Source organism: Eptesicus fuscus, chromosome 7 (genome assembly GCF_027574615.1).
Source record: "Eptesicus fuscus isolate TK198812 chromosome 7, DD_ASM_mEF_20220401, whole genome shotgun sequence".
In the NCBI taxonomy this organism is placed as follows: domain Eukaryota; kingdom Metazoa; phylum Chordata; class Mammalia; order Chiroptera; family Vespertilionidae; genus Eptesicus; species Eptesicus fuscus.
In genome coordinates this window covers 70460239-70485993 of record NC_072479.1, presented here as the reverse complement: position 1 = coordinate 70485993, position 25755 = coordinate 70460239, and the positions used below count along the sequence as shown (strand labels likewise).

The following is a 25755-nucleotide window of genomic DNA, read 5'->3' as shown; positions in this document are numbered from 1 at the left end:
ATGTCTCCTAGTGTCCTTGCGGCTGATAGTAAACATTATTTTATAACTTACTGGAGTTTTTAGAAATGTTCAACTTTCATCAGTCATTTTAGAATGCTTTAAAAATGTTGTTTCACATTGTTCTTAAGCCTGCTAAATATACAAAAACGTTTCCCTTAAAAGCAAAGTGTGGGAGAATATAAAATATTTAGCCTTGTTTTTCTTTTCTCCCCAATCAAAAGGCACTGTTGTTGTTAATTAAATCTCTGGGCTGCAGTTGGAGGTGCGAAGTTTCAATGCGGAGGAAGAGTTTACAGCATCGTTTTAAACATCTGAAAACTGGAATTGCAGGAAAGCGCTCGGAGACCCATTATTACAGTAGCACTCCCAGGTGCGGCCATAACAATTTTATTGTCAACCCGCTGGTCTCTCTGACTTCCTTCACTAGGGAGGTATGAAGGGCCCGAGGACAGAGTCTAGCAGCAGGCGGTCTATCAGTTATACGTACCGTTTGCCTAATAACTATTTTTTGTACATCGATTTCTTTATTACCTGGAGACCCTTCTCTTTCCCCTTCAATGTTCATGTTTTCCTGACTCTGAGGGAAATAGGCCTTTGGCAAGCCAGTCCAAGAGGTGCAGCTCTTCAAAACTTCCTGACTCAGCCATTGGCCAGTTCCTGCACACAACTTAGTTCCGGGAACAAGACAGAGGAAGGGAGACCTCAGGAGGCAAATTTTAGAGCTAGAGTTAGAATCAGCTTTGCCATGAAGAGCAATCCTTCTGGCTCTTGACCTTTGTTTTTAACATAACTTAAAAAAAAAAAAAAAAACACATAAGTTTATTGTGGAAAAATCAGAGAATAATAGGAGGCAAAAAAAACAAACAAACAAAACTGGCTCCCAGAGCTATCTAAATTTTAGTGCATTCCCTTCCAGTCTCTCACTCTCTAGTGTATTTTGTTTATTAAAGAATGTTTTGTTTTGTTTTTAGAGAGAAAGGGAAAGAGAGAGAGAAACATCGATGTGAGAGAGAAATATCAATCGGCTCCTGGGTGGCCCCTACCCGGGGTTGAGCCCACAACCTGGGCATGTGCCCTGACTGGGAATTGAACTGGCCACCTTTTGGTGCATGGGATGACACCCAGACAACTGAGCCACACCGGCCAGGGTTGTTTTTGTTTTTGTTATATTTTTCCAACTATAAGATCATTCCTTAGCCGAAACCGGTTTGGCTCAGTGGATAGAGCGTCGGCCTGCAGACTCAAGGGTCCCAGGTTCGATTCCGGTCAAGGGCATGTACCTTGGTTGCGGGCACATCCCCAGTAGGGGGTGTGCAGGAGGCGGCTGATCGATGTTTCTAACTCTCTATCCCTCTCTCTTCCTCTCTGTAAAAAATCAATAAAATATATTTAAAAAAAAAAAAAGATCATTCCTTAAATATTATTTTGTAATTGTTTTTTCTTTACTCAGTATCATGAACGTCTTTTTAGATCAATAAACTAATTTCTACAAATTAACCATCATTGAACACTTACATTTTTTTCCTTTTTTTATATTAAAAATAGCAATTGATTGAACAAACTTTGCAGCTAATTTTTTTGTCAATTTTTGAGAGAAAGTTTACAAAACAATTTATCATTTTAAGCATGCTAGAATGTACAATTCAGAAGTTTTTAGCATTTCCACAAGGTTATGCAACCATTGCCAGTATCTAATTCCAGAATAGTTCCATCACCCCCCAAAAAAACCCCATATTATTAAAAGTCACTCACAATTTCCCCCTACTGCCAACCCCTGAGAACCACTAATCTTCCTGTCTCTATGAATTTACCTATCCTGGACATTTTACATGAATGGAATTACACTACATGTGTCCTTTTATGTCTGGCTTCTTTCACTTAGCAATGTGTTTTCAAGATTCATCCATGTTGCGGCATGTATCGGTGCTTCATTCCTTTGTTATGGCTGGAGAATATTCAGTTGCATAGGTATACCACTTTTGCTTATCCATTCATCAATTGAGGACACTTGGGTTATTTCTCTTTTCTACTATTGCGAATAGTGATGCTATGAACATTTTTGTTCCCATTTTTGTGTGGGCATGTGTTTTTAATTCTCTTGGGTACAGTGTATACCTGTAAGTGGAATTGCTGGGTTATGTGGTAACTCTTTAACTTTATGAGGAACCACCAAACTATTTTCACAGTGGTTGCACCATTTTACATTCCTACCAGCAATGTGCAAGGGTTCTAATTTCTCCATCCTCACCAACACTTGTTATTTTCCTTTTAAAAATTATTGTTATAGCTATCCTAGTAGGTGCCAAGTGGTATCTAATTGTGGTTTTGATTTACAATTTCCTAATGACTAACAAAGTTGAAGGTCTTCTCATGTGCTTACTGGTCATTTGTAGATCTTCTTCAAAGAAATGTCTCTTCAAATCCTTCGCCCATTTTTAATTGGGCTATCTGTCTTTTTATTGTCAGTTGTATAAGCTCTTTATATATTCTGGACACTATGCCCTTATCAGATATATTCTTTGCAAATATTTCTCCCATTCTATAGGTTGAGTTTTCACTTCCTTGACAGTGGCCTTTAATTTTTATGAAGTCCAATTTACCTATTATTTTCTTTCATTGCTTGTGCTTTTGGTGTCATATTTAAGAAACTGTTGCTAATCCAAGACCATGAAGATGTACACCTAGGCTTCCTTCTAAGAGTTTTAGCTCTTACATTTAGGTCTTTGATCTACTTTGAGATAATTTTTGTATATGATACTATTTGTTTCCTCCACTGCCTGTTAATGGAAAGCCTCCTGTTCCATATAAAGTCCATTTAACAGTATACCTATAATAAAGATTTCTTTAACAGGACATAAAAAACAAAACAAAACAAAACAAAAACAACATTACCCATAAAGAAAAAAGGTGATAAATTTGTCTGAGTAAGTTCAAGTACATCTTGCCAGGTCGGTGTGGCTCAGTGGTTGAGGTAGACCCATGAACCAGGAGGTCATGGTTAGATTCTCAGTCAGGGCACATGCCTGGATTGTAAGCTCGATCCCCAGTAGGGGGTCTACAGGAGGCAGCTAATCGATGATTCTCTCTCATTGATGTTTCTCTCTCTCTCTCCCTCTCCCATCCTCTCTCTGAAATCAATTTTAAAAAAACACACTTAAGCCAAAACCGGTTTGGCTCAGTGGATAGAGCGTCGGCCTGCGGACTGAAAGGTCCTGGGTTCGATTCCGGTCAAGGGCATGTACCTTGGTTGTGGGCACATCCCCAGTAGGGGGTGTGCAAGAGGCACCTGATCGATGTTTCTCTCTCGTTGATGTTTCTAGCTCTCTATCCCTCTCCTTTCCTCTCTGTAAAAAGTCAATAAAATATATTTAAAAAAAAAAAAAACACACTTAAAATCAAGAACATCTGTGTTAATTAACTTGATTCAGGAATCTTTTCATTATACATACAAGTATGTAGGTTTATCAAGCCATCACACTGTACACTTTAAATATTTTGCAATTTTATTTGTCAATTATCCTATATAATAAAGAGCTAATATGCTAATTAGACCAAACAGCAGACCGACCATCCAGACAACCTTCTGGACGAAGCCAGGGCTGCAAGGGGCTGCGAGGGGCTGCAAGGAATTTTGAGGGCTGCGAGGGGCTACAAGGGGCTGTGAGGGCCGAGCCCCTTGCACGAATTTTATGCATCGGGCCTCTAGTCTATAATAATAAAAGCATAATATGCTAATTAGACTGGACGTCTTTCCAGACATCCTTCTGGATTACCTTCTGGACAAAGCTGGGGCTGCAAGGGAAGCCCGGGTCCCAGGTGCCAGAGGGAAGCCAGTGCTGGCAGCCAGGGGAAGGAAGACCTACTCTTGCACGAATTTTGTGCATCAGGCCTCTAGTGTCAAGTAAAGCAAGAAAAAACAATAGCAATCCCCACCCCAGGTATGTGTTTGAAAGTGTTTGGAATTATATGAAAACTCAGCAGTTCTCAGTTCCTCAAAACCTAGGGTTGACCAAGCCAGACACACCTCTCTACACACCAGCAAAAATTATAATTAAGAAGATACTATTCAGAAGATACTATTAAGAAATCTAAAAGGCAGCCTACAGAGTGGAGAAAAATATTTGCCATTTATACACACACACACACACACACACACACACATCCCTCGAACGACTCATAGCCAGACTACATATTAAACTCTTACAAATCAATAAGACAATCTAATTTTTTAAAAAGACAAAAGACACTGCAAACATTTCATAACAAGATATACAAATGGCAATAATCATGAAAAGTTACCCAACCAATCAGTCATCAGGGATATTTGGATGAAAACTAAAATGTGACCAGGATGGCTAAAATAAAAAGATGCAAAATACCACATGCTAGCAAGGATGTGGCACAGTTGGACTCTCACTCACTGCTGGTGGAGTACAAAATGATACAGACACTTAGGAAAACCATTCCCAATAACTCCTAACACAGAACAAATGCATAGCCTATAATGCACTAAGTCCACTCCTGGTAGAGACCAAACAGAAATGCATCATATGATCACCAAAAGACACGTGCTACTATGTTTATCGAAGCTACCCAAACATCTAAGAAAAAGATATGGTACATTGACATGATAAAATAACATTGTAAGGAGAATGGTCTAAAACTACATGCCACAATATAGATGAATCTCACAAACAAGGGTTAGCCAAAAAAAAAAAAAAAGGCAGCCAGAAAGAAGACATGCTGTACAATTCCATATACATAAAGTACAAAGAGGCAAAATTAATCTACATTTTAATAATATTTTGATTTTTATTTATTGATTTATTTTAGAAAGAGAGGAAGGGGGAGAGAGAGAGAGAAACATTGTTGCTCCACTTATTTATGTATTAATTGGTTGATTCTTATATATGCCCTAACCGAGGACCAAACCCACACTCCACTGGCATATTAGGATGATGCTCTAACCAACTGAGCTACCGAGCCAGGGCGAATGTTTAAAAGTCAGGGGAAGTGCAGTGGTGCCTACAATTAATTGATCACAGCCAGTTACAGATTTCTTTGTTCCTTCTCCACTCCCACTGCTTCACTTGACTAGCCTAAAAAAAAAAAAATAAAATAAAATAAAAAAATAAATAAATAAATAAAAATAAAAGTCAGGGGAAGGAACAGAGGGAGCCTTCTGGCAAACTGGTGATGTTCCATTTCTTAAAATGGGAGTAAGTTAAATGTGTGCCCAGTTATTAAAATTCACTGCATTTATGATAGTGCCTTTCTCTTCATGTATTACACTCGGATAAAAAGTTTGAAAATAAATGTACCCAGGGAAGCTTACATTTTCAATGACTACATTGTTTCTTTTATCTATAAATACTTTTTAAATTAGTTTCTATTTTCTTAGATTTCTACTTACAGAAATTCTTGGTATTGGCATCAAAATTGTTTCTTACTAGTTGGCCTCTCTGGGCCTCTGTTTCCTCATCTGTAAAATGAGGACAACATTAGAGTTCATTAAAAACTTTAGTCTTAAAGTAGAGTCGTTTTGCCCAGCTGGCATGGCTCAGTGGTTGAGCATCCAATGAAACAGGAGGTCACGGTTCAATTCCGGTCAGGGCATGTGCCCGGGTTGCAGGCTCGATCCTGAGTATGAGGCGTGCAGGAGGCAGCGGGCCGATGATTCTCTCTCATCATTGATGTTTCTATCTCTCTCTCCCTCTCCCTTCCTCTCTGAAATCAATAAAAATATATTGAAATAATAATAATAATAAAGTAGAATAGTTTTTAAAAGCCTATGTCATTTTTAAAGTGCTTAGCACAGAGCCTGGAGCAAAAATACTCAGTAAATGTAACCTGACATCTCCCTCTAAACCAGTGGGACTTGTTTAGAAGCGCTTCCCATTGCTGACACAGCACCCTGTACTCACCCTGCTGAGCATTTCCTACTGGGCATTCCAAGACTGCACGGCACCTGAGAGCAGGGGTAGTGTGCAGTCCACCTGGTGTGGAATAAGAATTCAATATTTATTAAACAGATGATTGAATAAACAAATAACTTTGCAACATACCGCTATATTATGGAATCATATTCCTTTTCCCTGAAACAAGTTTTCTCAGTTTCTACTACCCACTAATAATTTTTCCCAAAATGTTCTGGCTTGATTGATTCTGCTCCAAGAGAACCTCTTTCCACCATTTCCTCATAGTCGCTGTTACTTGTCCTGTTAGGGCAGACAGACAACAGCTAAATCTAGGTAACTTAACCTTCCTTACAAAGCCCTGCAAGCAATTTTATCTGTCCCCACCCATTTCAGCACACTCAATCGTTTGGCCAGTTTGAGCATTCCTACTTATTTTCTACGGAGTTTCAACATGATTAAGAAAATACAATTTGGGGCTGAGAATCGTGGGTATCCAACTGAATGGGAGGAAAGGAAGAAGCTAGAAGTCCCCAGGTAACGCCAGGGTGTCTTTTTTCCCCCATCAATGACAAGGCACTCTTAATAACTTGACTCCCGAGGGAGGACAGCCCATTCTGAAAAGCACACCACTCCACGCGCTGAAGGGGAGAGGAAACATTACCCTGTGGGAGAGGAAACAGCCGCTTGATAAGCATGTAATACAAGACAGTTCTGGCAACTGTCATCCTCCTTCCCTTCAAACCTAGGAGAGGTCCGGAGACCCACTTTCTTTAATATTTCACCAAAATGAGCTCTTGAAAACATATAGCCCCCAGTACTAACCTTCCACCACTCTACAGTCTCTAGAGCAGCGATCTTCAGGTATTTTTAATGTAAACTTCTTATTGACATGCTATCCACATACAGAGCAGTATGCAACTGAGTATCAAAAATGAGTATCTACACTTAATTTTGAAAAGTATATTATGTGCATATAGCACTGTGCTAGTATTATTAAAGCATTAAAAATAAAAGAAAATAGATCTTAAAAGTTTGCATCACAAGAAAAATATTTTTTGTAACTATGTATGGTGACGAATGTTAACTAGATTTATTGTAATCATTTTGCAATATATGCAAATATCAAATTATTGCTGAACACCCCAAACTATAATATAATATTATGGGATGATTATACCTCAATTTTTTTAAATAGGAGAAAAAAGAAGAAAGATAAGCAGAAATAGGAGTTTTAATTTTTACTTGCTAATCCTCAGTAGACTAGCCTTGCTTACTACTTGGAAAATCACAGCGGTACAGACAGTAGCAACAGGCTACAGTCACAACCAGATCCATCAGGGTCTCTAGGGGAGGGGATGGGGGGCGCTTGGTAACTTCTGGCCTCGATTCTATGACATCAACTTAATCTCCAAAAATACAGAGGACAGACGTCCAGGCTGCTCCCAACCTTCAGGACTATGGCCACAGCATCTGTGATCTCCAAGAACTGAGTCCCACAGGAGCATGTGTTTACCCACGATGGCAGTCTTCTGGAGTAAGGGCATTTCAAGGGGTACACACGCATTTTCTTTCTGTTTTGTGATCATTTAAAATTAACTGTGGAAAGCGGTTAAGGGTTCGCTTTAAGTTCGTATGAAAAATTAAAATTATCTTGGTGAAAAGGAAATAGAAATGGGTTCTCCAAACATTTTAAATGTTTCTAAGGCTTATATTTAAGTGAAAATAACTACGTAGCTGACTGTGGATAAAGCAATGGATTAACCTTTTGCACTCGGATATCGAGATTAAAATTACTCTTTGAATGTATCAATAATTTGAAATATATAAAAATCCAAATAAATAAGTTTGTATGAAAAGAAACTCCAGTTTTTTATTCTACTGCCGTGCTTTGTAAAATCTGGGGTATTTAAAAAATTAAATCCCGAGTAGAATAAAGGAATCGAGAAAAAAAGCAAGCAAGTGCAAAGGGTTAGCTTCAGTTTTAGCTCCACAGCTAACCGGGTAGGTAAAATGAGGGTGCTAAACTGGATGATCACATTCTCAGAGCATCATGTGTGAGTAGCGCCCCCTCGTGGACATTCATATCCTGATATGTATGTGATAAGGGAAGCTACACAGAAAAGTCCATGTTCATTTAAATAGTAGCAAAGGGCTTAGTTCTTCTGACACTTTATATGGCAGACCTCCTCAACAATTCAGTTTACTGGGAATATATGAAGTGGTTTGAGTTCAGAAGAAAATGGAAATTATGTTGAACTATAACAGATTTCTTCGTTTTAACAACTGACAGATTGGCATCCCCAGGAGGTTCTCTATACAGCCAGATATCCCTGCTGCATCCTCATCACTGGCTTATTGGGAAAAGAAAATGTTCAGAGACCTGACGTCTGTCTAATGGAGAGTTTAAAAAGCAGAGTCTCAAACTACTCGAGCCAACAGCCCCCTGCAATTGTGCACCCCAGCAGCACAGTCTTTGGCGCCAGCCTCACTGGAGGACCGGGCAGCATTCCTGTTACAATGGGACTGGTGCTCCCTTGGAGTTGATCCAGGAGGCTAGGCTGGCCGGGTTTAAACTCACTGGAGATTGGGGCCTTGAAGCTAAGAGGTATGTTGTGCTATTTCAGCATGCTTTATGAATTGGCTTCACAGTGCTGTTACAGCACAGCCCAATTTCACCCTTCAGAGATCATCCTGAGGGCCTATGTGGGCCACTCCCTGGATTTCTGCACACTTTTGTGTAGCTTAATTATACCTGGCATGACTTCATGCCCTCTCTCCAAGTTCCCATTCCTGGGATTCATGTGCTGCCAAAACATAGTAATCCTATAGTGAATACATTTTCTCCTTTAAACACTGACGCTTAAGAAAGCTTTAGGGCCGAAACCAGTTTGGCTCAGTGGATAGAGCGTCGGCCTGAGGACTGAAGGGTCCCAGGTTCGATTCCGGTCAAGGGCATGTACCTTGGTTGCGGGCACATCCCCAGTGGGGGGTGTGCAGGAGGCAGCTGATCGATGTTTCTCTCTCATCGATGTTTCTAGCTCTCTATCCCTCTCCCTTCCTCTCTGTAAAAAATCAATAAAATATATTTTAAAAATAAAATAAATAAAATTAAAAAAAGAAAGCTTTAGGGAATTTTTTTTCGCGGGTACGTATCTTATGTGAACTGTATGAGATCTCTCCTGTGTCCGCCATAACTATAGATAATAAAAAGTTTTCATTCCTACTATGCCAATTAGACCTCAATGCTAGATTAAAAGAACAAATGTAACACAAATGTATCACTGGGTACCCATCATGGGCCAGGTCCTTTATGATACATTTTCTCATTTTATTCTTACTACAACTCTATTAATTTCCCCCAGTTTACAGGGAAAGAAATGAGCTCAGAGAAAAGGTATCATCAGAGATCATAAAGCCACAAAGTACCAGAGCCAAGATCTGAACTCAAGTCTTCTGACTCAAATTCATTGTCTTTTTCACCTATGCCTTGGTGATATTAACAAGCTCATGTGTGCCATAACCCCTACCCTCTATTCACCACATCTTTACTTCTGAATGGGAGCCACAGAGAAATCAAGAAAATGCAAGTCAAATGCAATGAAGTGGCAAGAATAAGCACAACCACCTCAGTGAGCTAGGATTCTCAAAGGACTTAAGGATTACAGTTCTCAAGTATCAAGGGACTATTTAGACACTTAGTAGGGCCTTGGACATAGGTGCTCAATGAATACTTGAATACAAGGTTATTTTAAAAGTCTCACAATATCACCCCACAGACTATTGATTAAAAAAAAAAAAAAAGTACTCTGGAATAAAGGACCTAGCAGTCACCATCTCAACCAAGGGACCAATCTTAGCATCACCAAGAGTGGAGCAACTCAACATTGTGAGGCTCTTGATGTGATGCAAGAGATACACCACACAACCTGTGTTTCATTCTTGCCAAAAAGTGTTATCCACATCTACTAAGAAAACAACCATAAAAAGTCCAGGATATGGGACGCTATACAACTGAATCAGGATACTTCAAAATGTTCAAGGTCATGGGGTAAAAAGGGAAGGGGAAAACAACTATTCCAAATTAAGAGGAGAGACATAACCCAAAGCATGCATGAATGAGAGAAAAGTTTCAAAAGACATTTTCAAACCATAGGGACACATGATCATCTATATATATAAAAGGCTAATATGCAAAGTGTCCCCTTGGGAGTTCAACTGGGAGACCAGGAGTTCGATCACTCACTATGACATGCACTGACCACCAGGGGATGGCGCAGAATGAAGGAAGGCCCAGGCCGGCAGCCAGAAGGCCCCAATCGGCCCTGATTGCCGGCCAGGCCTAGGGACCCCACCCATGCATGAATTTTGTGCACCAGGCCTCTAGTATTGAATATTACTGAGTTATGGTGGGCATTGTGGGTTTATATAGAATACCCTTATTCTAAGGAGATGAATGCTTAAGTATTCAGGGAGGAAGTGTCATACTGTCAAACAAATAGATCAAGTACATGTTGTAAAATGCTTCAAGTTAGTGACCTAGGGAAAGGTTAGACTATTGTACCCTTTCATTGTTTTATATATGTAAAAAAATGTTCAAATATAAAACTTAAAAAAAAATTTTAAATGCAATAAGCCATTAGCATAAATCCAACTCTTCTATGAACATGACATCTGAGAATACAAAATTGTAATCAATCAGTGAGTTAATATTTATTATGCTCCTACTTACATACTAATAACCACTGGGCTGGACTCTGGGAGCAATAATGGTGAAAAAAGAAATGGTCCTGATTTCATGGAACCTACTCAGCTCCTGATTTCATGGAACCTACTCAGCATAAAGTTTTATTTGGGGGGAGAAGGGGGCGTGGTGGTTGTTCTGAAGCCTTCCCGAGACACCTACACTGAAACCTGAAAAATAATAGGAGTTGCCAAGCTATAGGGTGGAGTTGGCCAATCTGGAGACAGGAATATTTATCCCTGGTGTTTCCCCCAATCTCCCACCCTTCTTCTTTTTTTTTTTTTTTAAAAAATATATTTTATTGATTTTTCACAGAGAGAAAGGGAGAGGGATAGAGAGCTAGAAAAATCGATGTGAGAGATACATCGACCAGCTGCCTCCTGCACACCCCGCACCGGGGATGTGCCCGCAACCAATGTACATGCCCTTGACCGGAATCGAACCTGGGACCTTTCAGTCCGCAGACCGACGCTCTATCCACTGAGCCAAACCGGTTTCGGCATCCCACCCTTCTTATGTAGCATGACTCCTGGCTCCATTAACCATTCCCTCCCCTCCACGCTCCAAACCTAATAGTACCTTGTATTACTAGCCCCAATGTTACACTCCTGGGAACGGCACTCCCCTTGGGTTTCCCTGCACCCTTTGCACAGCCTTGTGAAGTCCCCACATTAAACTTCCCTCCAATGATCCAATCTCAGCAAGGCATCCACTTCTGCCAGCACCCTGCTGGACAAAAAGCCCTGGAGATAGACTTGGGAGACAGATGCGTGTTTAGATGGTACGTGGGACAGTGGGAAGGGAGATGGTCGGGGAAGGGGGCTAAGAGGAATCCTTCCTGGGCCAGGGGCATCTGAGGAAGGAAAACCTGGAAACTGCAATGCTATCAGTCAAGAATATTTCAAGAAAGAAACTGTCAGTGGTATCGAGTGCTGCTAAGAGGCTGGGGGAGTAAAATGAGGGCTTCGGATGTCCCCGTGAGAAAGCCATCAGCCATCCTTGGAGCGGTAGGGGCAGAATCAACATTGGAAGGGATTGTACTAGTAAAAGTGGTTGGAGGCAAAGAATACACTTGTTACCTTAAAAAAGAAAAGAAAAAAAGACATAATTGTTCAGGTTCCTATTTTAACTCTTCTAGTGACTTGCTACAGAATCTTCAGATTTTTGAGTCTTCATTTTATTTTATTTTTTGGGGGGGATTTGTTTTTAATTGATTTTTATAGAGGAAGGGAAGGGGAGAGAGAAACCATACGAGAGCAAAACACTGATTGGCCGCCTCCTGCCCGCTCCCTACCGGGGATTGAGCCTGAAATCTGGGCTTGTGCCCTGACCAGAAATCGAACCGGCAACTCTTTGGTGCACAGGACGACGCCCAACCAACTGAGCCACACCAGCCAGGGCTTGAGCCTTTCACTTTTGAAAGTATAAACATTAAAAAACCACTCTTCCTTGCAGTTAGAAAAAACCAATAGCCGGACAGTATTACACTAATGTAAGTTATAGCCGTGTGGAGAATGTAGTTCTAAACAGTCAATTACACCCCCTCCCTTTCAGACCCTGAGACCAAGGGCAGGCTTTGCCAACATCTGTTGTCTCTCTAAACGGAAAGATTAAGCTCTTTTACACCGAAGCCTGCAACTAAGTATGTCCAAGACCCCCCTACGCCACATGCAATAAGCAGTTTCTACCCAGGATGCAAGACATCTGAAACCTGAAGCATTCTCTCCATCACAATGCGTAACCAAACTCCACCCTCGAGAAACTGTTAGAACCCTTAGATCCTGTCTTTTCTTTGAGAACATGAGCCTGTCAAATTATCTATCTTTGATCCAATGTGGCTTTCTCCTCCCTTCCCATTCACGGAACATCACACAGGATGCTTGCCGGGGCACAATGCTAGATGGGAAACATTAGGAAACTGTCCTAGGGACTCTGCAACGAGCGGCTTCCCGGGGCCTTACTATTAGACTACCTGCCGTCCACTTACTATTAGACTCCCCAGGTGTTTCACTAAGCCCCCTGGAGACTATTTCCTCCACAAAGACAGTCTCTAATGTGTCCTTTCAGCATCAAAATTAAGAAACAAAATTTGATTAACTGACTTAGAGTCAAGGTCGACCTCTCGGCAAGGGTAAAGCTTGCTTCTCATTTTCAGCCTTCAGAAGAGACCCAGGTAACCACCCCCAAGGGCAGGTAAGACGGCACCCACGGGCCTCCACCGCAGGGACAGGGTTCAGTTTGCAGCCAAAGCTTTGGGAAAGCAGACTTTATTTCAGTTGCATGACCTCCTTGCACCGACACCCACCTGCAAACAGGTTTTGTTTTACTTTGCAAGGTTATTCAAACGATGTTTAAACTTGCCTGCCCGTAGTAGGTGTTTGGTCATAGGGATGTTCTTTTTACTTGCTACACACAGCACTTATCTTTCAAGTCATTCCGTTTAAAAACACGAGGGGCTGTGGTGGACACAGCTCTAAGTTGTTCCTTGTGATGCCCACATCCCACCTCTCGGCGTTCACTGTGTAGTTCCCTCCACTTGAGCGTGGTCTGCACCCGAGAAGACCGTCTCCCTAGCAGACGAGCTCTGGAGACCTGCTAGCTCCGTGCAGAAAATGGCTTTGTTGGGAGATGGAGGGTGTCAAGTGAGTGTGGAAGTGGACGATTCCCAAGTCACCTAATGGGAGGGCAACCAGGCTGACACCTTGTTGCAGCCTTGTGAGACCCCAAGGAAAGGATCCAGCTACACGGTGCCTGGACAGAAACTGAGATCCATGTCCTTGGAACCACTGAACGTGTGGTAATTTATTACACAGCAATAGGTAATATAGGCAGTCATCTTTCCACTACCCTAGGTTAACTTAGTAACTTCACAGTAACTAGATCCATAGCTGGCAAAACCACCTGACTATCCTAAAGCAAATTTAAACCCTGACTGGAGTATAGAAAGTTTGGCCCACAGGATCTACTTTTCCCAGGTCATAGACGATGTGTGCAAAACTTTGATATGGGATGCACCAATTTGGATCCCTCAGAATTCAGTGACTCAAATGGCTAATAAGGGCTGGGGCCGGGAACCAGAGAACCCAGGTCTGACCCCAATGCCAACATCCACCTTTCCCTATATCCAATTTTATAGTTTTTCTAGGTCAACAATGCTTCCCATTATGCCCATAGACAATAAAGTCACATCAAAAACATCAAAACAGTGGATGGATGGATGAAGGTGTGAAATATCACCCAGCAATAAAAAAAGGTTAAATCTTGCCATATGCGCCCTAGCTGGTTTAGCTCAGTGGGTAGAGCGTTGGCCTGCAGACTGAAGGGTCCCAGGTTCGATTCCAGTCAAGGGCACATGCCTGGGTTATGGGTTCGATCCCCAGTAGGGGGTGTGCAGGAGGCAGCCGATCAGTGATTCTCTCCTCATTGAAGTTTCTCTCTCTTTCTCCCTCTCCCTCTCCTCTTAATAAAAAAAAATTTTTAAATCTTGCCATATGCAACAACGTGGATGGACCTAGAGGGTATTATGCTAAGTGAGGCAAGTCAGAGAAAAGACAAATACCATATGGTTTTACTTACATGTGTAATCTAAAATAAATCAGCCAAACACACAAACAAAACAACAATTAAGTTATAGAAGTGTGAATAATGTAAGTTCTGAAACCTGGGCATGTGCCCTGACCAGGACTCTAACCGGCAACCCTTAGAAATAGAGACCACAAGGCTGGCTACCAGAGGGGAGGGTGGGGAGATGGGTGGGAAAGGTGAGGGTAATATAGTCAGTAACATTGTGTCAAGTTTGCAGTAACAGATGATTATTAGAATTAATGGGGTGATCACACTGTAAGGTATAACAATGTCAAATCACTATACTGTCTACTTGGAACTAACATAACTAACGATTATATACCAACTATACAAAAACAAAACAACACTGGAAACATTTTGCTCTTCATTGCTACAATATCATCTTATCCACTAGGTTAATTATTGTGTACATCAGTTAAAACGTGTCCTAAAGTCCTTATTTCTCAGTAAAGAGGACTTTTTTCCTTCCTGGCTAGTTATATTAAGGGTTTACACTGTTATCTGTGAAGGCCACAAACGTTACTTATTCTTACCTAAGAACACCTTTCAAACAAAGCCACAAAACAGCTGCTTTTATTTTCTAATAAGACTAAATTTATTCAACAACCTAGTAAAAGTTTTGAGTATAAGTATTCAACAGTATAAAAAGTACAAAACAGATTTGTAGATTTCTAATATATTAATACAAAGTGCATGACTACATACAGTACATCCTACAGGCAAAGAGAGGTGGAAGGGGAAAAGAAGACTGTGGTTGACTGTGGTCTAGTAATAAATAAATAAATACAGAAGTAGAGATGATCCATATTATAGTATATTCTACCACCGATACTGTAGCCAAAATGTACAAAATAAAAGAAAAAAAAGACCATTTCAAAGTAACTCGGGAGGAAGAGGACAATGGCCGAGACTCTTGCAGTACACCTCCGAGGCTGTGGGAGAGCCGCCCCAAACCACTGTGTTGTCTGCACAGATGGTGGCTTGTAGTTTCTTCCAAAGGAATATAAAACTTTAAGTTTAGAATAAGAACTATAAAACTACAGGGTGCTCATAAAAAGTAGCTCACTCATTGTTATTCATACTACCCAATTTTTAAAATCCGGCTTTAAAAATAAGCACCGAGTCATTTTATTATAAGGTCGGCAAATGGTCCTCCCTCGCTCTGAAAAGTGTGAACTGGTAATATTCTTCCTGAACTGATAGCAAAGAGGCAATGAGACTACTTGGGTTTGGGTTCAAGTAACAGGCTTTTCATAAAAATTTTAGAACCGAAGGGCCCCACGTTCAGGATTTAGCATCTAACATCTCAATGTTCAGAAAGCCTGACTACAAAAAGCCAAACCCAAACCAACCCACTCAGCATTCACACACCTCTTTCCTTTTACTAGAATTTTACTTTAATATAGTGGGGGGTGGGGGAGGGGGGACCCTAAAACCCTCATACATTAAAACAAGTTGAACAAACACTCTACACAGATAAAACCTTCACAAAGGTCAACCGAAGTAATCCAGAGCTAAAACTGAATTGTGTAGATTTCCAATGAAGTCACCGGTAATGCAACACGAGCAAAAGTCAATTACTTACACACTCGGCGAGCCCTCTGAGAAACGTGCCCCCAGAACCGCCAACCTTTGTTATTTTTACGCTATCCTGAAAGCTTGCACGTTTTTTTCAGATAACTGAACATGTTTCATAGAGTGTGTTCTCTACCATGTGGTAAAATAAAGCTTTGGTACTATTTATATAAGATTGCTTATCCTGAAGACTTGACATTTCCCCAAGAGGAGCTTTGATTCTGCTTTAGAAGTTTCATATAAATTAAAATCTTCATCAAATAGCAATATGAAGGAGGTGACACAGGATACAACATATACAGTCCAGTTACCTCTTTGTATTATTTAAAAATGACTCCTTCAAGGTATTTGCACCAGAGAGCTTATTCTGTCCTGCTTAATAGTCAGTAGTACAGGTTTGAATCCTCACAACCTTGGCAAGACCTTAATATTTTAAAATTATTAACAACTACCTCGAGGGGCAAGTCCAGGTTACTGGTTTTATGACAAATTTATTATCATGAAGGAAAACAAGTGTAGTCAGCCATCTTTAAAAATGCCCCAACCACTGCTTCTCAATATAGAAAGACTAAAACTACGTATGTTTATCATACAACAAATCCCATCTCTGTCCCCTGAAGTCCCCCTAGTTTCATTCATGAGAAGGGGATTTAAAAGAAAAAGACTTAAAGAGCACTTTACAGCAGCATTCAGCTTTCCTATGAAATACTCAGCATCTTAAATATTATGTACACGTCTGGTTTTCCTTTTAGTAAGCTAGACACTGGCTTCAGAGTTGGTGGAGCTTGTGGAAGAGGAGGGAAAAATAACCCATTCGGAACTATTCTAGAAATTGTCTTTTGGCAGAATAGCAGGTATCCAAGTGAAAAACAGGAAGGTCGTTTTGTTGCTGTGTTTTGGGTGTTTTTTTTTGTTTTTGTGATTTTTTTCTAAAATTTCAATCGTTTCCTGTTCCCCTTCTACATACACCTCAGTCACCACTCCTGGGTGGAGATGGGCAGAGGCTCTGGGCCGGCCTCCTCCGGCTTCTCGGCAGCCGCCTTCTTGTTGCTGCAGCAAGGCTTGAAGAGGTGCGTGTCAATGAGGACTTCCCCAAAGCGGCCTTTATAGATAATCCCACAACATATTTTCTGTCTAAAAGAAAAATGGAGAGAACAAAATATATTAATAAGGCAGAAGAATAGGGATACAAAACAAAACAAAACAAAAAACCCCCACCTCATCATAATAGCTAGTACAACATTGATCCAAAGGGTCTATTTCCACATTCCAAAAAAGGGCTCCTAAAGCCCGGCCAGTGTGGTTCAGTGGTTGAGCGTCGACCTATGAACCAGGAGGTCACGGTTTGATTCCCCTGTCAGGACCCATGCCCGGGTTGTGGGATCCATCCCCAATGTGGGGCGTGCAGGAAGCAGACGATCAATGATTCTCCCTCATCATTTATGTTTCTATCTCTCTCTCCCTCTCCCTTCCTCTCTGAAATCAATAAAAATACATTTAAAAAAAAAGGGGGGGGGGGGGGGGGACTCCTAGAGAAACCCCACTGGCTAGGTAATGGGAAGTACCAGGTCCTGTACATCCCACACTGGAATCTTACCCGATATTAAGGGGAAAGAAGGCATTCTGGGAGACAGCAGTCAGTTTCAAAGGCTGCTCCCAAACTTGTAAACTGTTTCCTCCAAAAATCACCAACTCTTGAAGAAAAATAGCCACCATAACCAGGCTGACACAGCTGGTAGTTCTATTATATTTAAATATTTAGTAGATATAAAATATATACATAACAGCACTCAAAAAATGAGAACACAAAACACCCATACCTCACATACTATAATGACAAAAATATCATCACTTCCTGTGAAGCCCCCAGTTTGCCTGTCTCTAATCCCTACCCACCCTACCTCATTCTTTCCTCCTTAATTTTAGGTTTAGCACTCCTTTGTTCTTTTATACTTCCTGGTTTTACCGCGTTTGCATCTCTAAATATATTGCTTAGTTATCTCATTTAAAACATAATTATCTCATATATAAAATCAGATATATATAGGGTGGGACAAGTAAGTTTACAGTTGTTATGGAAAATAATACAATAATGCATCCTCTCAACTATAAACCTACTTTTGCCACACCCTGTATATAAAATCAGATCACACTGACTTTATGCATAGTATTTACAGAATATAGAAATATGGGATCACACGGCATGCTATAATTTTTTTGCTCAGCATTAACTGAGGTTCATACATAGTAGGTAAAGCTTTATTTCATTTTAACTTGTGTACAGTATTCCACCATGTGAATATACCACAATTTATCCATTCTCCTTTTGATGGGACTGATTTTTGTTATTACAAACATGCTGTACATTATCAGTGCATATATCTAAAGGTTTTTTCTAGGTTATGTTGTCAGGATCTAGGAATGGGAATATGCTCAGTTTTGCTTGGAAATGTCAATGTGGTTCCCTTCTATTTCTATTTTGCTAAGTTTTATTTTAAACAATGAAGGAATGTTCAAATTTATCAAAGACCTTCAACGTATCACTAAGATGACAGGCATTTTTTCTGCTCATTTAGAAACTGTTGGTGTGGCAAATTATATTAGTTGACTTTCTAATGTTTAAAACAATCTTACATCTCTAGGATAATCTAATCTGATTATGACGTACTGTTTTGATATCAAAGTTTATGTTAGCTCCATAGAATGTTTGGGGCCTATGCCCCCTTTTATCCATAATCTGGAAAAGCCAATGCAAGATCAGAGTCATTTGTTCCTGATGTGTTTGGGAGAACTTGCGTATATGGGCATGGGATTGTTTGAGGGAAAACTTGTAACCACCGAATCAATTTCTTTATTATGAGCTAATCAGGTTTTTTATTTTTCCTTGAGACAGCTTTGGTAAGCTGTCTTTTTCTACTAATGTATATACTTCACATAAATGTTCAAATTTGTTGGCATGCAGTTGTTTATAATATCTTATTGTCTTTTAAATTTCTGCTTTAGCTATATAGCTAAATCTCCCTTTTCTTAGCTAAAATAAATATGTACTGTCTCTTTTTCTTGATCTGCATTATCTCTAGTAATTTTTTTGGCCAGGTTGTTTTCAGGAACCAGTTCTTAGACTTATTGATCCTATCCACTGCATACTGGTTTTCTTCTCCATTTATTTTTACTTGTTATCTTTAGGATTCCCTTGCTTTTACTTTTTCTTATATTGGGTTTCATTAACCTTTAAACTGGTATATGTCACTTCATTTGCTTTTAGTCTTTCATTTATAAAAAGCATTAGGAGGATAACTTTTCCTCTTTTTACCTCCTTTTTAAAAAAATATTTTTTCATTGATTTCAGAGAGGAAGGGAGAGGGAGAGAGAGAGAGATAGAAACATCAATGATGAGAGAGAATCATTGATCGGCTGCCTCCTGCATGCCCCCTTTGGGGAATCGAGCCCGCAACCCAGGCATGTGCCCTAGACCGGCAATCGCACCTGGGGCCCTTCAGTCCGCAGGCCAACGCTCTATCCACTGAGCCAAACCAAACCAGCTAGGGCGCTCTTTTTACCTCTTTAATGTCATACCACCTGTTTTGATTTGTAGTATTTTTCATCTATTTTTTAGCTATGAAGATTTTTTATTTTATATTATACTTTCTTCTTGAAACCATGGTTTTTTAATTTACAACTATATGTAGGCTTTGTATTTTTGTTTTGCAATCATTAAATTCTCTGCCCTTCCCTTCTGCTCTGGAGATTTTGTACTTATTTTTATTATTTTTTTAGTGGTTACATACTTAATTACTCACGTTCTAAAGGTATTCACTATGTTTATTCTCAGCAATGCAAAGGACACTTATATACACTTTAACTTCTGCTATCACTTCTGTTACCTTGACTTATATGTTAGTGCTGTCATGTAATTCTTTTTCTTTAGTCGCCCAACTATTGTCATTTTAAGTAATCAGCATTTGTTTAAATTTACCTAAGTATTTGCTACTTCCTTTTTTTTTAAAGAGAGGAAGGGAGAGAGAGGGAAAAGAAAACATCAATTTGTTGTTCCACTTTTTTTTTTTTTAAATCCTCACCCAAGAAGTATATTTTTTCCATTGGTTTTTTAGGAGTGGGAGGGAGGAAGGGAGAGAAAGAGAGAGAAACATGATGTGACAGAGACACATCAACTGGTTGGGGAGCCCACATACCCGGACTGGGAGAGAGGGGCCAGGATCAGAAATGCCGGGGAATCGAACCCGTGACCCTCTGATGCGAAGGCTGCTGCTTTAGACACGGAGCCACGCTGGCCAGGGCTGTTGTTCCACTATTGGGACAATGCTCTAACCAAATGACCTGCCCAGCCAGGACTATTTGCTATCTTTAATTTTCCTTCTCAGAATTTCAATACGGGGTCTCTTTATTCTGCCTGCTCTGCTGCAGAATGTTCATTATTGAGGATCAACTTGGCATCCACTCTCAATCTTTTTCCTAGTCAAAAAGTCTTATGTCCTTTTTTACAAAGATATTTTTGATACATGTATACAATTCTAGTTTGAGAGTCTTTAACTCTTGGGCCACTGAAGAAAATAACCTATTGTTTTCCGGCTTCCTTCATTCACGTGGAGAGCTCAGCTTTGTGTTTGTTGTTCGTCTGAAAGTAATACCTGTTTTCTCTCTGCTTAAAGGTCTGTTTTGTCTTTCGTGTTCTATAGTTTCACTATGATGTGTCTATGGGTAAATTTTCTTTACTCATAAGACAATTGCTTTTAATTTGTTAGTCTTCCTGAATCTGTGAACTAGAAAATCCTTAACCACTTTCTCTTTGAATATTTTTCTCTTTTCTAACCTATCATCTTCTTGACTTAGGAGTTCCACATTTACTTAATAGTGACCTGTTTATTCCTTATTAACTTGCCCACCTAGCAATGCCATTTATAAAGAATTTAAAAATATGTATTTCAAGCCCTTTTACTTTTTCCAGTGAATGAGTTGGTCAGAACGAATACCTAAGTCTACTCCATTACAGGGAAAATTCAGATTCCCTAACATGATTTTCATTTTAAATAGGAAAAAACACAAAATCCCAACCCTCAGCTCAATTCTTGCTTAATCCACCTCCAAGCATGTGTGCTAACAGCCACTTGCCGAATGTCGTTTGATTGCTAAGGAAGGGGGGACCCGCTGCCTGTAATTAAGAAGGCTTGTTGGTTAGAGAGGTATTTTCTATCGCATTTACCTTTTCCAGTATGTGAGATCTAAAAAGGAAAACACTGGCGTTCTGCTGGAGCCTGAAGCCACCTCTGTATCTGAGCCATCATCTGACTGGTTACTGTAACAAGGAGACTGAGCTGGGGAGGCACTTGAGGTGGTACTGTGAGCATCAGAATCTGCAAGAAAGAGAAAACAAATATAATTTCATTATATGCGATTGCAACTAAACCTCAGCAAAAAAAAAAAAAAAAAATTTCTAATCACTACTGATACTTGAAGATATTTCTACTGAAGTGTTTCTGAAAGAACATGAGAACTTAAGCTTCCAGGAAGGTAAGCATAGACATACTTTGCCCTGTTCCTCCAGTTTCAATCAGCACAACTAAAAGCCCCGAACGTTACATAAAAAAATGAACCTAAAGACTCTGCAAGTTGGCAACAGCTAGAAAAACTTGAGACCCAAGGAAGGTCATGATAGCAAGTTCCCTAGTTTTTATGAGCTTTCTTGTTGCCTCATAAATAGCCAACCCAGAATACCTATGGATGCAGACAATTTTTTTTAAAGCCAACAAAAGCCTGCTCTCGCTATAGCCAGAAGACCAGGAAAGGGGAAGCCTAGCAGGCAGGAAACTTTTGTTAGATAATAACTGCTCCACTCCTGGCACACCACAGAAGAAACGGGCCCAACCCCTCCCACCTCGGCCAAGGCCAAGGCCAAGTGGGGAGCCTAGGTTTCCATCCGCACGAGACTGTTACGGGGCAGTCCAACATCTCCGCCAGGGTGTGTCAGAGGAAGCCCACTGAAGAGTCAGGACTTTCGCTATGGCCCAGCAGAAATAGGGTCCTCCCACCATGTGGGAGCCTCAGCTCCCCGCCACCTAGCAGCAATGGGGAGCTCCCACCGCAAACGTCAATGGAGACGGAGTGGAGAACTTGTAACACCACCTGGCAGTAACAAGGTGGCATCCCTCCCCCACGTCCCCTGTTGGAGGAGTATGAAAAAAAAAAAAAAGCCAGTTAAAACAGAACGTTTTAAATAAGATCCAATCTCAAAACGTAATTCTTAAATTCCAGGTTTCTATCAAAAATCATATCATATCCCGTACCTGGAAGATCTCAAACTGAATGAAAAGGCAAGTAGATGTTAACACCAAAATGACAGAGATGACAAAATTATCTGATGAAAATTTTAAAGTAAACCATGACAAAAATGCTTCAACAAGCCATTAGGAACATGCTTGAAACAAATGAAAACAGAGCCTCAGCAAATACCAGGTCTCAGTTTAAAAGATGACAGCAATAAAGAAAAACCAAGTGGAACTGAAATTTGAACAGAAAAAAATACAATAAATGAAATAAAAAGCTAATTGGATGGGCTCAACAGCAGAATGTAGAGGACAGAGAAAACAATCAGTGAACTGGAAGAACAAACAACAGAAATTACCCAACCTGAACAACACAGAGAAAACAAACGAACAGAGCCTTAGAGACCTGTGGGACTCTAACAAAAAACCCAACATTCATGTCAGTGTGGTCCTGGAAGGAAGGAGAAAGAGGGCGGAGGTGAAAAAATACTCAAAGAAATATAATGGCTGAAAACTTGCCAAACTTGGCAACAGACATAAACCTATAGGTTCAAGAAGTTGAGCACACCCTAAACAGGATATACCCAGAGAAATCAAAGCCAAGACACATAATTAGCCTTCTGAAAACTAGACACAGAAAAATGACGTTACAATAGATCCCGATTTAATAAGTAATAAAGGCAATTCATCAGATATAAACTAAATATGATTTAGTATTTTTGCCCTCAGATTCATATAAATTTCCAAACTGGAAAGCAAATTGATAGTCACTGTGCTATAAGGCATTATGCTGCTACTAGTAGCCCGTTTGCACGAAGATTCATGCAATAGACCTTCATTCACCTGGCTGCCTGCACCAGTTTTCTGCCAGCACCGGGGACCCAGGCCTTGGCTGTGGCCACCGCCTTCTGCCTTCTTTCAGGGTCAGGGCTTGGCCCCGGGCGGTGGCCTTGGGCTCGGCCGAATCCAGCGTCCCTGCTACCGATCGCAGGAGCAGACCCCCAGTGGTTTCCTGCGATCTGTGCAGGCTCCCTGCTGGTGCCCAAGGCCAGAAAAGCCTCGGGCGGCTTTCCTGGCCTTGGGCTCAGCTGCACCCAGCATCCCTGCTAAGGATCCCAGGAGCCGACCCCCTGGTCGTTGCCTGATCCGTGCAGACTCCCTGCTGGTGCCCAAGGCCGGGAAAGCCTCCGCCCGAGGCTTTCCCGGCCTTGGGCTCCGCCACACCCCAACGTCCCTGCAATGGTTTCCTGGTGGGCGTGGTTGGTGGGTGTGGCATGGTTGGTGGGCGTGGCTTGGGTGTAGCGAAGGTGCGGTCAATTTGCATAGTTGTCTATTATAAGGTAAGATTCCACAGCAGAGCAATGTCACAAATAGGGTTGAGCCTACCACACATCTTACTTACCTTTGAAGACTATCCCCCTCGAAGGAAGGGGGAGAGTGAAGGGTGAGTGGGTGGGAGGTAATCAACCAAAGACCTTGTATGCATATATGGACACAGACAGTGGGGTGGTGAGAGCCTGGGGCGGGGGGTGGAGGGGTTGAGGGGAGAAAAAAGGGGGCATATGTAATACTTTCAACAATAAAGATTTTATTAAATAAATAAAGGCTATCCCCCTCCCACAGGTGGGTAGAGCAGTTCTTCAATTCAGAGAACCAATCAAATATTTATTAAGTATCTACTAGCCACCCAGCAAAGTTATCATTCAGAATTGAAGGTCAGATAAAGAGCTTCACAGATAAGAAAAAGCTAAAGGAGTTCATCACCACCAAACCAGTATTATATGAAATGCTGAAGGGTATTCTTTAAAAAGAGGAAAAAGATGAAAAAAGTAAAGATAAAAATTATGAACAACAAATACATATCTATCAACAAGTGATCCTAAAAATCAAGTGAATTAAAAATCTGAGGAATAGAATAAACTGGTGAACATAATAGAAGCAGAGGCATAGAATGGGAGTGGATTGAGAATTCTCAGGGGGAAAGGGGTGTCTGTGTGGGGGATACGGGAAGAGACTGGACAAAAATCATACACCTATGGATAAGGGCAAAGGGGGGGGGGTGGGAACCGGATGGTGGGGAGGTGGGGGGGAAAAAAGGAGAGAACAATTGTAATAATCTAAACAATAAAGATTTTTAAAAAAAGGATCTACTAGCCATCCAACCCTGTGTCATATTCTGCATGGAAAGAAATAGACTAAAGAAAACGTTTTCGAATAGAGCTCAAAAGTGTTTTGTATTAACAAAAGTTTACATAAAATTAGGTAACTAGCCGAAACCGGTTTGGCTCAGTGGATAGAGCATCGGCCTGCGGGCTCAAGGGCCCCAGGTTCGATTCCGGTCAAGGGCATGTACCTTGGTTGCGGGCACATCCCCAGTAGTGGGTGTGCAAGAGGCAGCTGATGGATGTTTCTCTCTCTTCGATGTTTCTAACTCTCTATCCCTCTCTCCTCCTCTCTGTAAAAAATCAATAAAATATTATTTTTTTTAAAAATTAGGTAACTAAAACAAAGAAAGTACCGTCGGTGCTCTAATATGCTCATTCACTTCTAATATGTGGTTTTAACTTCCTAAAAAAAAAAATCCTCACCCTGCCTGGCCAGTGTGGCTCAGTGGTTGAGCATTGACCTATGAATCAGGTCAGAATTGGATTCCTGGTCAAGGCATATGCCCAGGTTGCAGGCTTGATCCCCAGTGTGGGGCGTGCAGGAGGCAGCCGATTAATGATTCCCTCTCATCATTGATGTTTCTATCTCTCTCTTCCTCTCTGAAATCAGTAAAAAGATATATTTAAATAAAAATACAAAAAAATAAAACTCACTATACTAGGAAGTGCTTAGTATCTATGAACCATTTGAAAGTGCAAATTATTTGACCATTTTCTATCTAAAAAAATGGCAATTTCATATGGTTTACTCTAATACTTGTGGATAGTAGGATACAACTTAATTATATACGAACACATTTTGTAAGAACAACTGTCTTCTAGAAATTCTTCAAAGAACTGCAATTTCTGAAAATTCTTAAACAGGGTTTGGAAAGGCACAAAGGAGTAATTGGATAGCATGGCATGGCACAGGTAGGTGCCATGAGCAAAACTGTGGAAGCAGAACGCACTGTGCACGTGAAGGCATCTACTCAGTCCAAACATTCTTCTGAAATAGAAACTTCAAGGAGTGCTAGGGATTTTCAACTGTATTCTGTAGCAACCAGAAATCATTGCAGATTTTAGGAAGAAGGATGACAAAAAATAGCTAACATTTAGAGAGGAATTCGTTGCATTTTTTAAAACCCTTTTCATTATCCCCTTTTCTCTAATTAGGAAATTGTGGTTAAATCAATGTTAAGTGACACCGGGGTCACATATTTGTAGGTGTCAAGAACTATAACTCAAATCCAGAGTTTCCAGCTTCAGGTCCAATGCCTTTGGAAAGAATGTCTCAGGAAGAGGAACGCAGGTCAGGTACAGGCAGGATGCACGGAAGCAAAAATATAACCTGAGGCAAGGAAACCAGTTAGAGGGTGTATAAAAACTCAGATATGTCAAAACTGTTTGGTATGCTGCATACAGGTGCTAGCAGTTCACAATGCACCTGGGAAACCCTGTTTAAGTCTGAACCTCCAAAACCCACACACCTTTCCTTTTCAAAGGGACTT

General features: G+C 40.7%; 1 protein-coding gene across 3 annotated transcripts in view; it reads right to left on the bottom strand.

Annotated features, from left to right (window-relative positions):
* Nucleotides 1-14822: 14822 nt before the first annotated feature.
* Nucleotides 14823-25755, bottom strand: part of SINHCAF (SIN3-HDAC complex associated factor) — a 33917-nt gene continuing 22984 nt past the window's right edge. For all 3 annotated transcript variants that reach the window (XM_054719182.1, XM_054719180.1, XM_054719181.1), the window contains exons 5-6: nucleotides 21041-21191; nucleotides 14823-16953 (exon numbers count right to left, since the gene is read on the bottom strand). In XM_054719182.1, coding sequence (XP_054575157.1) covers nucleotides 16794-16953; nucleotides 21041-21191 — 311 coding nt within the window. In that variant the 3' untranslated portion in view covers nucleotides 14823-16793. The remainder of the gene's footprint in view (nucleotides 16954-21040; nucleotides 21192-25755) is intronic.